Raw genomic sequence first — 18,709 nt, 5'->3', positions numbered from 1 at the left:
CAGGACAGGGGTTATGAGGTTTGTTGTCAGCAGCAACACAGGCAGTAGGGTAGACAGGACAGGGGTTAGGAGGTTTGTTGTCAGCAGCAACACAGGCAGTAGGGTAGACAGGACAGGACAGGGGTTAGGAGGTTTGTTGTCAGCAGCAACACAGGTAGTAGGGTAGACAGGACAGGACAGGGGTTAGGAGGTTTGTTGTCAGCAGCAACACAGGCAGTAGGGTAGACAGGACAGGGGTTATGAGGTTTGTCAGCAGCAACACAAGCAGTAGGGTAGACAGGACAGGGGTTAGGAGGTGTGTTGTCAGCAGCAACACAAGCAGTAGGGTAGACAGGACAGGGGTTATGAGGTGTGTTGTCAGCAGCAACACAGGCAGTAGGGTAGACAGGACAGGACAGGGGTTATGAGGTTTGTTGTCAGCAGCAACACAGGCAGTAGGGTAGACAGGACAGGACAGGGGTTATGAGGTTTATTGTCAGCGGCAACACAGGCAGTAGGGTAGACAGGACAGGGGTTATGAGGTGTGTTGTCAGCAGCAACACAGGCAGTAGGGTAGACAGGACAGGGGTTAGGAGGTTTATTGTCAGCAGCAACACAGGCAGTAGGGTAGACAGGACAGGGGTTATGAGGTGTGTTGTCAGCAGCAACACAGGCAGTAGGGTAGACAGGACAGGGGTTATGAGGTTTGTTGTCAGCAGCAACACAGGCAGTAGGGTAGACAGGACAGGACAGGGGTTATGAGGTTTGTTGTCAGCAGCAACACAGGCAGTAGGGTAGACAGGACAGGACAGGGGTTATGAGGTTTGTTGTCAGCAGCAACACAGGCAGTAGGGTAGACAGGACAGGACAGGGGTTATGAGGTGTGTTGTCAACAGCAACACAGGCAGTAGGGTAGACAGGACGGGTTATGAGGTCAGGGTTTAGGGACACTGGGGCTGTGTCCCAAATGGCTCCCCTATTTCCCACATTGTGCACTACTTTTGACGTCAACAGTAGTGCACTATAAAGGAAATAGGGAGCCATTTAGGAGACAACCTATGACCTTTCAGTGACCAGGGCACTAGCAGGCGTCCTCAGTCTTCCTGCTGGACATGACAACGGTCTGATCTACGGTGCTGTTAGATACATTCTCCATGGACACATCGGTGTGCTCCCGGGCAGGCTGGTTGTCGTTGGTGTGAGAGCGGCTCCTGCTGCTGTCGCAGGAGGCGATGCTGGAGCCTGAGGCGGTGCGGGACCTCACCAGTCTGGTCATGCTGGCTGAGGACACTAAGGGAAGGAAGGAGAGACAGTTAGCATAGAATAACTAACATCACATAGCATAACTAGCATAGCATACATCTTTTTTTAATGTTTAGGGGGTAGATCAGCTTTAATACTGCAGATAGATTGTCACTTCCACCCTATTCCCTATATAGAACATTGCTTTTGACCAGAGCCCGGGGGCTCTATTCTATCCGTATCACGGAAATTCCGTGTTACAGCATGATTGAAATTTAAAGGCAATGTTTCCACATTAGCGGAGATGGCATTCATGGTAAATGCTACACACAGTACGTCGCCTCAACTGGAAATTACCTTTACATTTCTAACGCGCATCTGTAACGCTTCAGCGACACAGTTTGAATAGAGCCCCTGGTCTTAGTGGAGGGGACAACAATGATCAACAGTGTCATAGAAAGTGAATAGTCTGGGTACACCAGGAGGCTGGTTGCTACATTTTAGTTCTTGTTCTTCAGTTCTCTCTCAGTGCATGCTGACAACAGCTTCTGTGGAGTGGAAACATTGTGTGTTTGGGTGCAGGGTTAGTGGAAACATTGTGTGTTTGGGTGCAGGGTTAGTGGAAACATTGTGTGTTTGGGTGCAGGGTTAGTGGAAACATTGTGTGTTTGGGTGCAGGGATAGTGTGGAAACATTGTGTGTTTGGGTGCAGGGATAGTGGAAATGTGTGTTTGGGTGCAGGGATAGTGTGGAAACATTGTGTGTTTGGGTGCAGGGTTAGTGGAAACATTGTGTGTTTGGGTGCAGGGTTAGTGGAAACATTGTGTGTTTGGGTGCAGAGTTAGTGGAAACATTGTGTGTTTGGGTGCAGAGCTAGTGGAAACATTGTGTGTTTGGGTGCAGGGTTAGTGGAAACATTGTGTGTTTGGGTGCAGGGATAGTGTGGAAACATTGTGTGTTTGGGTGCAGGGTTAGTGGAAACATTGTGTGTTTGGGTGCAGGGTTAGTGGAAACATTGTGTGTTTGGGTGCAGAGTTAGTGGAAACATTGTGTGTTTGGGTGCAGAGCTAGTGGAAACATTGTGTGTTTGGGTGCAGGGTTAGTGGAAATGTGTGTTTGGGTGCAGGGATAGTGTGGACACATTGTGTGTTTGGGTGCAGGGATAGTGTGGACACATTGTGTGTTTGGGTGCAGGGTTAGTGGAAACATTGTGTGTTTGGGTGCAGGGTTAGTGGAAACATTGTGTGTTTGGGTGCAGGGATAATGTGGGAACATTGTGTGTTTGGGTGCAGGGATAATGTGGGTGCAGGGTTAGTGGAAACATTGTGTGTTTGGGTGCAGGGATAATGTGGAAACATTGTGTGTTTGGGTGCAGGGATAATGTGGAAACATTGTGTCCAATTAGATCCATTATCCTAAGCTGATACTTACTGTAACCCATGAGACTTACTGTAACCCATGAGACTTACTGTAACCCATGAGACTTACTGTAACCCATGCCCTGGATGAAGTACTTGAAGGCCTCTGTCAGTTTGCCAGGCTGGCTCACCTGGGGAAGTCCTCCACAGTCAGCCATCTGATTGGACAGAGACAAAAGATCATTGGCCGAAAAACCGTCATTTGAACTTAACCCTTTCTCACTATCAATCACATGTATTGTTCTTGGATGGTCAATGACATTGTAGTTCCGGATCTTTACTTACAAAGTACTTTTGAGAGTAATATTAAGTGTTACTTCTGTCTGAGCCACACATTAAACTCACCTTGAGCAGTGTGGTCTGTGTTGGGTTAAGCTTTGCGTTGCTCTCGACCACAGCCTCGACTGCAGGGGAGCTGTCTCCCACCACCAACAGAGCAGGGCACCTGCAGGAGTCAGCAGGTTAATTAGCTACTTAACTAATAATGTTCATAGTCAACATCATAACTAATACTGATGCTCAATACCATAACTAATACTGATGGTCAATACCATAACTAATACAGATGGTCAATACCATAACTAATACTGATGGTCAATACCATAACTAATACTGATGGTCAATACCATAACTAATACTGACGGTCAATATCATAACTAATACTGATGGTCAATATCATAACTAATACTGACGGTCAATATCATAACTAATACTCGTAGTCAATATCATAACTAAAACCCATAGTCAATACCATAACTAATACTGATGGTCAATACCATAACTAATACTGATGGTCAATACCATAACTAATACTGATGCTCAATACCATAACTAATACTGATGGTCAATACCATAACTAATACTGATGGTCAATACCATAACTAATACTGATGGTCAATACCATAACTAATACTGATGGTCAATACCATAACTAATACTGATGGTCAATACCATAACTAATACTGATGGTCAATATCATAACTAATACTCAGTCAATACCATAACTAATACTGATGGCCAATACCATAACTAATACTGATGGTCAATACCATAACTAATACTGATGGTCAATACCATAACTAATACTGATGGTCAATATCATAACTAATACTGATGGTCAATACCATAACTAATACTCGTAGTCAATATCATAACTAATACTGATGGTCAATACCATAACTAATACTGATGGTCAATACCATAACTAATACTGATGGTCAATACCATAACTAATACTGATGGTCAATACCATAACTAATACTGATGGTCAATACCATAACTAATACTGATGGTCAATACCATAACTAATACTGACGGTCAATACCATAACTAATACTGATGGTTAATATCATAACTAATACTGATGGCCAATATCATAACTAATACTGATGGTCAATACCATAACTAATACTGACGGTCAATACCATAACTAATACTGACGGTCAATACCATAACTAATACTGATGCTCAATACCATAACTAATACTGATGGTCAATACCATAACTAATACTGATGGTCAATACCATAACTAATACTCAGTCAATACCATAACTAATACTGATGGTCAATACCATAACTAATACTGATGGTCAATATCATAACTAATACTGATGGTCAATATCATAACTAATACTGATGGTCAATAGCATAACTAATAGTGATGGTCAATACCATAACTAATACAGATGGTCAATACCATAACTAATACTGATGGTCAATACCATAACTAATACTGATGGTCAATACCATAACTAATACTGATGGTCAATACCATAACTAATACTGATGGTCAATACCATAACTAAAACTGATGGTCAATATCATAACTAATACTGATGGTCAATACCATAACTAATACTCGTAGTCAATACCATAACTAATACTGATGGTCAATACCATAACTAATACTGATGGTCAATACCATAACTAATACTGATGGTCAATATCATAACTAATACTCGTAGTCAATACCATAACTAATACTGATGGTCAATACCATAACTAATACTCAGTCAATATCATAACTAAAACCCATAGTCAATATCATAACTAATATTCAGTCAATATCATAACTAATACTCAGTCAATATCATAACTAATACTCTGTCACTTTTGTTGTATAAAGGAGCGGACCAAAGTGCAGCGTGTGTATCGTTCCACATCTTTATTTATCTGTGAAACTATGCAATACATACAATAAACTAATAAACAAAAACAACAAACCGTGACGAAGACGTGCAACATACACTAATTCAAAATAATCTCCCACAAAACCTAGTGGGAAAAACAACAACTTAAATATGATCTCCAATTAGAGACAATGATAACCAGCTGCCTCTAATTGGGAATCATACAAAACCCCAACATAGAAAAAATTAACTAGAACCAACATAGAAATAAATAAACTAGACAAAACCCCCTGTCACGCCCTGACCTACTCTACCATAGAAAATAAAAGCTTTCTATGGTCAGGACGTGACATACTCGTAGTCAATATCATAAATAAAACTCATAGTCAATATCATAAATAATACTCAGTCAATATAATAACTAATACTCGTAGTCAATATCATAACTAATACTCATAGTCAATATCATAACTAATACTCGTAGTCAATATCATAACTAATACTCGTAGTCAATATCATAACTAAAACTCGTAGTCAATATCATAACTAATACTCAGTCAATAGGCATAACTAATACTCGAGTCAATATCATAACTAAAACTCATAGTCAATATCATAACTAATACTCGTAGTCAATATCATAACTAATACTCGTAGTCAATATCATAACTAATACTCGTAGTCAATATCATAACTAAAACTCATAGTCAATATCATAACTAAAACTCATAGTCAATATCATAACTAATACTCGTAGTCAATATCATAACTAATACTCGTAGTCAATATCATAACTAAAACTCATAGTCAATATCATAACTAATACTCGTAGTCAATATCATAACTAATACTCGTAGTCAATACCATAAATAATACTCGTAGTCAATATCATAACTAAAACTCGTAGTCAATATCATAAATAATACTCAGTCAATAGCATAACTAATACTCATAGTCAATATCATAACTAATACTCGTAGTCAATATCATAACTAATACTCGTAGTCAATATCATAACTAAAACTCATAGTCAATATCATAACTAATACTCGTAGTCAATATCATAACTAAAACTCATAGTCAATATCATAACTAATACTCGTAGTCAATATCATAACTAATACTCGTAGTCAATATCATAACTAATACTCGTAGTCAATATCATAACTAAAACTCATAGTCAATATCATAACTAATACTCGTAGTCAATATCATAACTAATACTCGTAGTCAATATCATAACTAATACTCAGTCAATATCATAACTAAAACTCATAGTCAATATCATAACTAATACTCGTAGTCAATATCATAACTAAAACTCATAGTCAATATCATAACTAATACCGTAGTCAATATCATAACTAAAACTCATAGTCAATATCATAACTAAAACTCGTAGTCAATATCATAACTAATACTCGTAGTCAATATCATAACTAATACCGTAGTCAATATCATAACTAATACTCGAAGTCAATATCATAACTAAAACTCATAGTCAATATCATAACTAAAACTCGTAGTCAATATCATAACTAATACCGTAGTCAATATTATAACTAATACTCGTAGTCAATATCATAACTGAAAGGATCATGAGTAGCTAGGGCCCTGAGTTTCCCTAGTCAAGTCATGTGGCCAGGTAAGAGTCCGGGTCCTGATGCTGAGTCGGTCCGTGTGACGTACTTCAGAGTTCTGGCGTTAATGTTTCCCCTTGGGACAGGCCTCTCGATCTCCAGGCCCCTGCGGCTCTGGTAGGACTTGAAGAACTGGGCCAGGTTGGACTGGTTGACATCATTGGTGATGTGGTTGCGGTATGTGGCGATCAGATCAGGGTTGTTCTGGATCTCCTCCTATTGCGCAAAGAACAAATCTCAATGGTAACGCTTTCTATGATGTACATACTTATAATGCATTATAACATAGTTAAGGTGTTAGTGCTACTATAGTTCCTGTTTCTATCTAACCCTTACCTTTCCAAACATGTGGTTTAGAACATGATCAGGCAGTGCTTGGATCCAGCCAGTCATCTGAACAGAGAGAGAGTTGGGAGTTTACAGTGGTGTGTGCAGGCTCCTCCAAGCCAGGCTCTGAGCAAACACAAAGGACATTAAAGCATATTTCTACATAATCCCCTAAGAATTTAACTCTATCAGAGTAAATCAGCATGTCACCATGAGCTTAGCCTGAAAGACGCACAATGTGGATTGTTATGTTGGAGGGTCTTAATAATAATAAAAACCAAATACAGATCTTGCATATTCTTTTATTTACATTTTCAAAAGCACTTAACCTTGTTAGTTATGTTAGTTATGCTATGTTATGTTAATTATGCTATGGTATGCTTTGCTCTGTTAGTTATGCTGTGCTATGTTATGTTAGTTATGCTATGCTATGTTACGCTAGTTATGCTATGCTCTGTTATGTTAGTCATGCTATGCTATGTTAATTATGTTATGTTATGCTATGTTATGTTAGTTATGCTATGCTATGTTAATTATGCTATGTTATGTTAGTTATGCTATGCTATGTTAGTTATGATATGCTATGTTAATTATGTTATGTTATGCTATGTTATGTTAGTCATGCTATGTTATGTTAGTCATGCTATGCTATGTTAGTTATGCTATGCTATGCTACCTTGTGTGTAAGTGAATCTATCACGCTCTCGGCACGTGCATTGATGTTGATGAGAACAAGTCCCTCAACCTTATCTGGATGGTTCAGCTGTAGACAGGAAGAATAAAGAAATGAAGAACATAGCACAACCCATTTGGGACATATTTAGGATTCAGAGAGCAGGAAACAACCACAACATTAACTTTGTTGTGATATCTACTATAAGCTTCATTGTTTCAGTGGTTAGTCTAACTTGAGGATAACCATCACACAGGCTATTCAGTGTCTGTACAGTACAGAACAGTGTAGATGTGTACAAACAAAATAACATTCCAAAAGACACTTTAATAATGCCACTTTAATCATGTTTACATATCTTGCATTACTCATCTCATATGTATATACTGTATTTTATACCATCTATTGCATCTTGCCTATGCGCTCTGTCATTGCTCATCCATATATTTATATGTACTGTATATATTCTTATTCCATTCCTTTACATAGATTTGTGTGTATTAGGTAGTTGTTGTGGAATTGTCAGATTACATGTTAGATATTGCTGCACGGTCTGAACTAGAAGCACAAGCATTTCGCTACGCTCGCAATAACATCTGCTAACCATGTGTATGTGACCAATAACATCTGCTAACCATGTGTATGTGACCAATAAAATTTCATTTGATTTGCTTGGCAATAAAAATGATCAAGATTGTGTTGTCAGTATCAACACTGTGGTATGTTGAAGGACTTTTACTGGGTTTAAATCCTAGTTAAATTATGGCTGTTCAATTTAACAAAAACAGAAGAGTTCAACAACAACATAAAATCCACTCACAGCAAATTTAGCGAGGACGTAGGCACCAGCACCGCTGCCCAGTCCAATGATACTCTTAAACCTGAACGGAAACAAGAAGAGGTTTGATGGGAGTTTGAAGCTTCTAATAGGAAGAGGATGTAAACCTCTATGTGAATGTAATTTCATTTATATTTAGTTATCCACATAATAAATGTGTTTTTGATCCCGTAGGGTAACACTTGAAAGCATTTATTAAAACAGGTGTTTCTCAATTGTAAAACAAATCAATCATAAGGGAAATCTTGCCAAGTTAAATAAAGGTTAAATATACACTACCGTTTAACAGTTTGGGGTCACTAAGAAATGTCCTTGTTTTTGAAAGAAAAGCACATTTGTTGTCCATTAAAATAACATCAAATTGATCAGAAATACAGTGTAGACATTGTTAATGTTGTAAATGACTATTGTAGCTGGAAACAGCAGATTTTTTATGGAATATCTATATAGGCGTACAGAGGCCCATTATCAGCAACCATCACTCCTGTGTTCCAATGGCACGTTATGTTAGCTAATCCAAGTTTATCATTTTAAAAGGCTAATTGATCATTAGAAAACCCTTTTGCAATTATGTTAGCACAGCTGAAAATTGTTCTGATTAAAGAAGCTGGCCTTCTTTACACTAGTTGAGTATCTTGAGCATCAGCATTTGTGGGTTCAGGCTCAAAATGGCCAGAATCAAAGACCTTTCATCTGAAACTCATCGGTCTATTCTTGTTCTGAGAAATGAAGGCTATTCCATACGAAAAAATGCCAAGAAACTGAAGATCTCGTACTCCTCCCTTCACAGAACAGCGAAACTGGCTCTAACCAGAATAGATAGAGCTGGCCTTCTAGGCAGAGTTCCTCTGTCCAGTGTCTGTGTTATTTTGCCCATCTTAATATTTTGTTTTTATTGGCCAGTCTGAGATATGGCTTTTTCCTTTGCAACGCTGCCAGGAAGGCCAGCATCCTGGAGTTGCCTCTTCACTGTTGACGTTGAGACGGGTGTTTTGAGGGTACTATTTAATGAAGCTGCCAGTTGAGGACGTGTGAGGCGTCTGTTTCTCAAACTAGACACTCTAATGTAGTTGTCCTCTTGCTCAGTTGTGTACAGGGGCCTCCCACTCCTCTTTATTTTCTGGTTAGAGCCAGTTTGCTCTGTTCTGTGAAGGGAGTAGTACACAGCGTTATACGAGATCTTCAGTTTCTTGGCAATTTCTGGCATGGAATAGCCTTCATTTCTCAGAACAAGAATAGACAGATGAGTTTCAGAAGAAAGGTCTTTGTTTCTGGCCATTTTGAGCCTGTAATCGAACCCACAAATGTTGATGCTCCAGATACTCTTTTGAACGGTAGTGTATATATTAAATAATATTTATATTGATTTTGGACTGCACTGTTGCGGGAGCTTGTCAGTACACATTTAGCTGCACCGTTTATACCTGCTGTAAACTGTGTATATGACGAATAAACGTTGATTTGTGATTTACCGAAAGTGCTTGAGGACCTGAGGGAGAGTCTCAGAGAGCTGGTCCATAGAGGGGTAGGTGTACCTGCAGCGCAAGACCAGAACACAAGTTACCTCAAGTGCTCCTCATCATCACTAACATGATACAAGTCATGGATGTGTCCTAAATGGCACCCTATTCCCTTTATAGTGCACTACTTGTAGGTAGTGCACAATATAGGGAATAGGGTGCCATTTGGGTGCCGCATAATGTTATTGTGTCAAACTAGTCTCTCAAACATGTTGTTGTTGTTGACATGTTTCAAATAAATGTATCATCCATTTGTTATTATCTGTTGGTGCCTTTTCACTGTATTTCTACCCTGTGAATATCATCTCTTTTCTCACTGGATACTTCTTCTACCTGGACATTCAGGTAGAGTGACCTACAGTAGCCTAGCAGTGACCCAGTCCCCGATGTTGACTGTTTAAGAGTCTTGTGGACCAGGTGCCATGTGACAGTGGATTAGCATGGCAGGCAGCTGCTCTTAGTCCTGCTGTCCGCTAACACTAATAACAGATGGGACTAAAACCCAGTGTCCACTAACAACAGATGGGACAAGATCCCAGTGTTCACTAACAACAGATGGGACTAGATCCCAGTGTCCACTAACACTGACAACAGATGGGACTATATCCCAGTGTCCACAAACAACAGATGGGACTAAAATCCAGTGTCCACTAACAACAGATGGGACTAGATCCCAGTGTTCACTAACAACAGATGGGACTAGATCCCAGTGTCCACTAACACTGACAACAGATGGGACTAGATCCCAGTGTCCATTAACAACAGATGGGACTAAAACCCAGTGTCCACTGACAACAGATGGGACTAGATCCTAGTGTCCACTAACAACAGATGGGACTAGATCCCAGTGTTCACTAACAACAGATGGGACTAGATCCCAGTGTCCACTAAGACTAACAACAGATGGTACTAGATCCCAGTGATCACTAACAACAGATAAGACTAGATCCCAGTGTTCACTAACAACAGATGGGACTAAATCCCAGTGTCCACTAACAGATGGGACTAGATCTCAGTGTCCACTAACAACAGATGGGACTAGATCCCAGTGTCCACTAAGACTAACAACAGATGGGATTAGATCCCAGTGTTCACTAATATAATAATATTTTGAAGATAAATACACAACGCAGAGGACGAGAGGACTAGAGTTAATGATCAATAGGAGTTGGTTTTCAGTTCAACATCTGTTTAGAATCTGTGGAATGTCACTCCTGAACTCAGAGCTACGTGTGTCACGTTTTCATTGGTCTGTACATTGACTTGGGAGCAGGATACTTGTTATTTGGCCATTGGCCAAGTTGTACTGCAAGGACTTCTGATTGGTCAACCCCAGGCTAGAGTGGGGGGTTATAAATGGCATCCTGTTCCTTTGTTCAGCGGAGAAAAGCTGAGGACAGGGGAGACTGAACATCTAACTCTCAGCATAACATGTTTGATTTGTCCTTCTCAAATAAACCTATTTTTCTCCCCCTGATCTGCTTTGTAGTTTGTGTTATTGAAGAATAACATCAATTATCAACACTAACAACAGATGGGACTAGATCCCAGTGTTCACTAACAACAAATGTGACTAAAACCCAGTGTCCACTAACAACAGATGGGACTAAAACCCAGTGTCCACTAACAACAGATGGGACTAAAACCCAGTGTCCACTAACAACAGATGGGACTAGATCCCAGTGTTCACTAACAACAGATGGGACTAGATCACAGTGTCCACCAACACTGACAACAGATGGGACTAGATCCCAGTGTCCACCAACACTGACAACAGATGGGACTAAAACCCAGTGTCCACTAACAACAGATGGGACTAGGTCCCAGTGTTCACTAACAACAGATGGGACTAAATCCCAGTGTCCACTAACAGATGGGAATAGATGTCAGTGTCCACTAACAACAGATGGGACTAGATCCCAGTGTCCACCAGCAACAGATGGGACGAGATCCCAGTCTCCACTAACAACAGATGGGACTAGATCCCAGTGTTCATTAACAACAGATGGGACTAGATACCAGGGTTCACTAACAACAGATGGGACTAGATCCCAGTGTTCACTAACAACAGATGGGACTAGATCCCAGTCTCCACTAACAACAAATGGGACTAGATCCCAGTGTCCACTAAGACTAACAACAGATGGGACTAAATCCCAGTGTCCACTAACAACAGATGGGACTAGATCCCAGTCTCCACTAACAACAGATGGGACTAGATCCCAGTGTTCACTAACAACAGATGGGACTAGATCCCAGTGTTCACTGACAACAGATGGGACTAGATCCCAGTGTCCACTAACAACAGATGGGACTAGATCCCAGTGTTCACTAACAACAGATGGGACTAGATCCCAGTCTCCACTAACAACAAAGGGACAAGATCCCAGCGTTTACTAACAACAGATGGGACTAGATCCCAGTGTCTACTAACAACAGATGAGACTAGGTCCCAGTGTTCACTAACAACAGATGGGACTAAATCCCAGTGTCCACTAACAGATGGGACTAGATCCCAGTGTCCACTAAGACTAACAACAGGTGGGACTAGATCCCAGTGTCTACTAACAACAGACGAGACTCGATCCCAGGGTTCACTAACAACAGATGGGACTAAATCCCAGTGTCCACTAAGAGATGGGACTAGATCTCAGTGTCCACTAACAACAGATGGGACTAGATCCCAGTGTCCACTAAGACTAACAACAGATGGGACTAGATCCCAGTGTCCACTAAGACTAACAACAGATGGGACTAAATTCCAGTGTTCAGTAACAACAGATGGGACTAGATCCCAGCCTCCACTAACAACAGATGGGACTAGATCCCAGTGTTCACTAACAACAGATGGGACTAGATCCCAGTGTTCACTAACAACAGATGGGACTAAATCCTAGTGTCCACTAACAACAGATGGGACTAGATCCCAGTGTTCACTAACACTAACAACAGATGGGACTAGATCCCAGTCTCCACTAACAACAAATGGGACAAGATCCCAGTGTTCACTAACAACAGATGGGACTAAATCCCAGTGTCCACTAACAGATGGGACTAGATCCCAGTGTCCACTAAGACTAACAACAGGTAGGACTAGATGCCAGTGTTCACTAACAACAGATGAGACTAGATCACAGGGTTCACTAACAACAGATGGGACTAGATCCCAGTGTCCACTAACAACAGATGGGACTAAATCCCAGTGTCCACTAACAACAGATGGGACTAGATCCCAGTCTCCACTAACAACAGATGGGACTAGATCCCAGTCTCCACTAAGGATAACAACAGATGGGACTAAATCCCAGTGTCCACTAAGACTAACAACAGATGGGATCTGTGCCATGTGAAATCATTGGATCTGACTAATTTGTTTCTATTCATTTTCATGGTACACTAACAACAGATGGGACTAGATCCCAGTGCTCACTAACAACAGATGGGACTAGATCCTAGTGTCCACTAACAACAGATGGGACTAGATCCCAGTGTTCACTAACACTAACAACAGATGGGACTAGATCCCAGTCTCCACTAACAACAAATGGGACAAGATCCCAGTGTTCACTAACAACAGATGGGACTAAATCCCAGTGTCCACTAACAGATGGGACTAGATCCCAGTGTCCACTAAGACTAACAACAGATGGGACTAGATCCCAGTGTTCACTAACAACAGATGGGACTAGATCCCAGTCTCCACTAACAACAAAGGGACAAGATCCCAGCGTTTACTAACAACAGATGGGACTAGATCCCAGTGTCTACTAACAACAGATGAGACTAGGTCCCAGTGTTCACTAACAACAGATGGGACTAAATCCCAGTGTCCACTAACAGATGGGACTAGATCCCAGTGTCCACTAAGACTAACAACAGGTGGGACAAGATCCCAGCGTTTACTAACAACAGATGGGACTAGATCCCAGTTTCTACTAACAACAGATGAGACTCGATCCCAGGGTTCACTAACAACAGATGGGACTAAATCCCAGTGTCCAGTAACAGATGGGACTAGATCTCAGTGTCCACTAACAACAGATGGGACTAGATCCCAGTGTCCACTAAGACTAACAACAGATGGGACTAGATCCCAGTGTCCACTAAGACTAACAACAGATGGGACTAAATTCCAGTGTCCAGTAACAACAGATGGGACTAGATCCCAGCCTCCACTAACAACAGATGGGACTAGATCCCAGTGTTCACTAACAACAGATGGGACTAGATCCCAGTGTTCACTAACAACAGATGGGACTAGATCCTAGTGTCCACTAACAACAGATGGGACTAGATCCCAGTGTTCACTAACACTAACAACAGATGGGACTAGATCCCAGTCTCCACTAACAACAAATGGGACAAGATCCCAGTGTTCACTAACAACAGATGGGACTAAATCCCAGTGTCCACTAACAGATGGGACTAGATCCCAGTGTCCACTAAGACTAACAACAGGTGGGACTAGATCCCAGTGTTCACTAACAACAGATGGGACTAGATCCCAGTGTCCACTAACAACAGATGGGACTAAATCCCAGTGTCCACTAACAACAGATGGGACTAGATCCCAGTCTCCACTAACAACAGATGGGACTAGATCCCAGTCTCCACTAAGGCTAACAACAGATGGGTCTAAATCCCAGTGTTCACTAAGACTAACAACAGATGGGATCTGTGCCATGTGAAATCATTGGATCTGACTAATTTGTTTCTATTCATTTTCATGGTACACTGAGGACGGCAACCACCAGAGAATCTTCAACTCAATAACCCCCCTGCAAAGCACAAATTCATGCTGCTAATTGAGGTTGGCACTGGTCACTCACTCAGTGGAGAGAGTGGAGGCACCCTCATGCTGCCCAGGGGCATCAACGTGGCACACGGCAAAGTGCCTCATGATCTCCTGCATGTCCTCGTGGCTGAACAGGGGGTTGAAGCACGACTTGTCTAGACACACAGGAGAATATAAGACAAGTTCAGCCAAGTGCTCCTAAATGTTTTTTATTTTTTATTGTGCATTGTTGCTTTTGAAATTGACATTGAATTGAATAGAACAACCATATGGGACTGTACACAGATCATGACATGCAAGCCTGAATTAACATATTAAAAACAAGTAATTTGCTTAAAGTTCTGTTTGTCATCAAAGCGCTGTGCACTCACTGGTTTAGATGCATATCAATATGGAATGGAACTTAGCTCTTAGCCAGATGTGCACAATAACAATAAACTAAACTTAAGATCAACTGGATAGCCCAGACAGGGCTCTCTCACAACAACAACAAAACATACAGTTCAGTCCAATATCATGGAAGGTCATGATGACGGGGCGGCTGCCCTTGGGAACCCCCTTCATGGTGCAGTGGACCTGTCCAAACTGAGTCTCCACGTCATCCTCCTGCCATGACAAAACAACTTTGGTTACACAAACCCCACAACTATAACTGTTCCCAACCCTTTTCGGTTACTGTACCACCAACTGAATTTTGCTTTGCCCGGATTACCTCGTGCATTTTACCAGTAAGCTTTTCAAGTAACCCCTGTGGATAGGCCAAGTACGGACAGCTCATAATAATGGCTGACCCTGCGCAAATGGAATGGCATCGAACCATGTGTTTGATGTATTTGATACCATTCCACTGATTCCGCTCCAGTCATTACCACGACCCCGTTCTCCCCAATTAAGGTGCCACCAACCAATGTGGTCCCATTGTAGAAAAGGCTGTCATTTTTCTCACACTCTTTAGTTAACAGGCTAAGCCATAGAGATGTGTAGAGGTCTCTACGTATTAGTGTTCAATGGCGCTGCCCATGTTATTCAGGATTTTGGGCATTAGAGATCTCTATACATCTCTATGCTCTGTGTACACCTGCAACCCATTTCATTTGTTAAATAGCGGAGTTCCTTTGTCTTTTAGTTCAGAGCCAAATAACCCGTGCAGTTGTGAAGAACTCTCCTGTGTTTATCCTTTTATTTCTGTTATCTGTGCCTCACAGTATCCAACCACACAAACAAGTCAGTAATGGAAACTGAATGGATTATGATTTAAAGAAGAACAAATAAACGGGAGCATAGACTCTCTAAAACGCAACCTCAAGTCTCTCTCCTTATCCTCTAACCAGGACACCTGCTCCTATGTCAGCTCCTACCTCACCCAGTACATTTAGAATACTGGGGCGGCAGGTAGCCTAGTGGTTAGTGTGTTGGACTTGTAACTAAAAGGTTGCTAGATCGAATCCCTGAGCTGACAAGGGAAAAATCTGTTGTTCTACCCCTGAACTAGGCCGTCATTGAAAATAAGAATTTGTTTTTAACTGACTTGCCTAGTAAAATAAAAATATTTAACCTACCCTAACACCCATGAACAAGTTGTTCCTACCAAAACCACACTGCTCTGCACAGGGTTTTCTCTTCATCAATTAGTCCTTCTTTACATTCTGTGTAGTTACATACTGTACATAACTGGTACATTGTTACAGAGCACCAACCTACTTGCAGCTGTTACTTACCATGATGTAAATCCATATGTTTTAGGTGTTGATACGTACCCTAAAGCCAACCATAAGTCTAGTAACTGCCCCTGTCAGCCCCTGAAGGACAAGACAAAATCAATCTCATTAACCACAGACTACCCATAAATCAACTTGTTGGAGTGAGGTGTTAAAGTCTGTTTTATCAAAATGGGCATCAACAGAAAAAGATAGAGAGTCTATCCTTAATGATAACCTAGAGAGTACAACTTTTGACCAGAGCATTATTGGCCCTGGTCAAAAGTCATGCACTAGAAAGGGAATAGGGTAACATATGAGATCTTTGTATAATCTGCAACAGTACGGTTTTAAGAAACTTCAGTCTTCGTCCCAAATGGCACCCTATATAATTGTTCTGAATGTTTTATTCCTGCCTATGTATTTTGAATGACCTGTGCACCATTCAATCTAAACTGATATCCAGAACTTTCCAGGTGTATAAAAAACTAAACGACTCACAGGAAGTAGGTTAACGTTGACCTGCGCCTCATTTTCCTCCAGGTCAACCTCATCCAGCTCCACCAAAGAGGGGATCTGCTGAGAAGCCTGTTGATGTTGATGAGCACCCTGTTGAAAAAAAAAACGTTGCACAAAATACTCATAGTTACTTCCCAACTGGCACCCTATTCCCTATATAGTGCACTACTTTTGACCAGGGCCAAATGGTCTCTGGTCAAAAGTTGTGCACTTCATTGGTAATAGGGTGCAGTTTGGGAAGAAGCCTAAGGAAACCATTAACCAACATATAAAATAAACATCAATTTAACATTTTAAATTGATAGCAAAGGATTTGTTATACAGTGGGGATTTAGGTATTAAATTGGCTGCATTATTCTGTAACGCTGCTGTAGGCTTATTTGCCCATGTCAACCAACGGAAGCATCAAGCAGCATCTGTTCAAGTGGCATTTGCCATAACACCCATTTGCCATGATGTTGCGGACCATATGTGTCAGTGTATCAGTGAACAGATTACAGCAAATGTGTTTATTTACACTGGGTTTATTTTATGAATTAGCTAAAAGGGTAGCCTACTACACATCCTGATGTTTGTCAGCCATTGCGCACGTGTGAGCGCGCAAAAGTTTCCGGCGCATGAGCGACTTTCGGCTTGTGACGGGCATTCAGAGTCTTTTCAGTGAGCTGGCTCATTTGTCTCCGTTCACGTAAAAGAACCGGTTCATTTGTCTCTCAAACAGCTATTCGTTCAAAATTCTTCAAAATCGACCTAGAACCATGAAAAAGGTGCGAATATCCAATGTAAAGCACAAAAGGTAGGTTACCATTATGTCAGATCAAGTACATTTTTACCTGGCCAAATTATTAGATGGCCTGCAAAGAAATGACCAGATTGACACGCTCTCCCGACTATTTATAGTTTTTTTGCAGTGAAGATTCACTGTCTTTAGGAAAACATTTTTAGCTCAATAAGCAGTATGCAAATCAGGGAGCCAAAATAAGGACCCATCATCACTACTACCTGCCAGTATCTCATCATCTCATCATCATCATCATATACATACGCATACCCGTTCTTTATACCTCAGTGACACATACCCACCTTCCTAGACATGACGCTCGGTCGATGGTACGGATGTGTTGGTTGAAAATCGAAAAGGCACCAAGATTCTTAACTTCCTCAATTGTTTCCTTGGCAACTCTGACAGAGACACATAGCCTAATAAACATTCATTCAGACGTCACAAAGAGTTTGGAATATCTGGTTGTCATAATGGTCATCATAGTCTGCCAGTTCAAATGAAAGGCAAATCCCTTTGACCAAGCCTCATCATGATGACCTAGTGTTTTTTAATCATATGACTGGTTTCTAATTTGGATAGTATAGCCTGCCCTATAGTGTATTTTACATCAAATATGTGGTGCTCAATGCAAACAACTCAAAATATAGGTGCATAGCCTACAGTAGGCTATATAATGTTCAGATTAATACAACTATAGGCGGGTTATGAAAGAAATGGTAAGCCTATGTATGCTAAGCCTCTCCATGGGTATCACTCTAACCCAGATTTACAGGTTGAAACAACATGTGAGAGGGTTACATCACAACAATCACAATCTACTCCTCACCGTTTTAATCATTCACATGTCATAAACTGCTCACAACAAACTGTTCATGTCCTGGGGCAGCGAGACAAATGGCACCCTATTCTCTACATAGTGATGGGCCCTGATCAAAAGTCCAAGCACTATCAAGGGAACACACAACAGGGTTCTTCGGCTGTCTCTGTGGAAAGGGTCCTACAATCCATGGAACCCAAAAGAGTTTTACCTGGAACCGAACAGGTTCTACCTGGAACCAAAAAGGGGTCTTCAAAGGGTTCTATGGGGACAGCCGAAGAACCCTTTCAGGTTCTAGATAGTTCCTTTTTTTCTAAGAGTGTAGGGCGC

General features: G+C 41.1%; 1 protein-coding gene across 2 annotated transcripts; it reads right to left on the bottom strand.

The window, feature by feature from the left end:
• Nucleotides 1–486: 486 nt before the first annotated feature.
• LOC106591325 (protein NDRG1) lies at nt 487–17,982 on the bottom strand. Of its 2 annotated transcripts, none has more exons than XM_045719262.1 (13): nt 17,862–17,982; nt 16,761–16,868; nt 16,320–16,361; nt 15,063–15,168; nt 14,597–14,717; nt 9,720–9,782; nt 8,230–8,290; nt 7,413–7,499; nt 6,746–6,802; nt 6,459–6,625; nt 2,985–3,084; nt 2,710–2,797; nt 487–1,269 (listed from the first exon to the last, which is right to left on the bottom strand). In XM_045719262.1, exons 1-13 carry the CDS (start codon nt 17,871–17,873, stop codon nt 1,061–1,063), a joined length of 1,221 nt encoding a protein of 406 aa, XP_045575218.1. In that variant the 5' UTR covers nt 17,874–17,982; the 3' UTR covers nt 487–1,060. The 2 variants fall into 2 exon arrangements, with proteins under 2 accessions (XP_045575218.1, XP_045575219.1); XM_045719263.1 differs by having other exon boundaries at nt 16,281–16,361; nt 17,862–17,896.
• Between the last annotated feature and the right edge of the window lie 727 nt (nt 17,983–18,709).

Source organism: Salmo salar, chromosome ssa05 (genome assembly GCF_905237065.1).
Source record: "Salmo salar chromosome ssa05, Ssal_v3.1, whole genome shotgun sequence".
Classification (NCBI taxonomy): domain Eukaryota; kingdom Metazoa; phylum Chordata; class Actinopteri; order Salmoniformes; family Salmonidae; genus Salmo; species Salmo salar.
The sequence above is the reverse complement of the archived record's forward strand: the minus strand, read 5'-3'. Positions and strand labels throughout refer to the sequence as shown.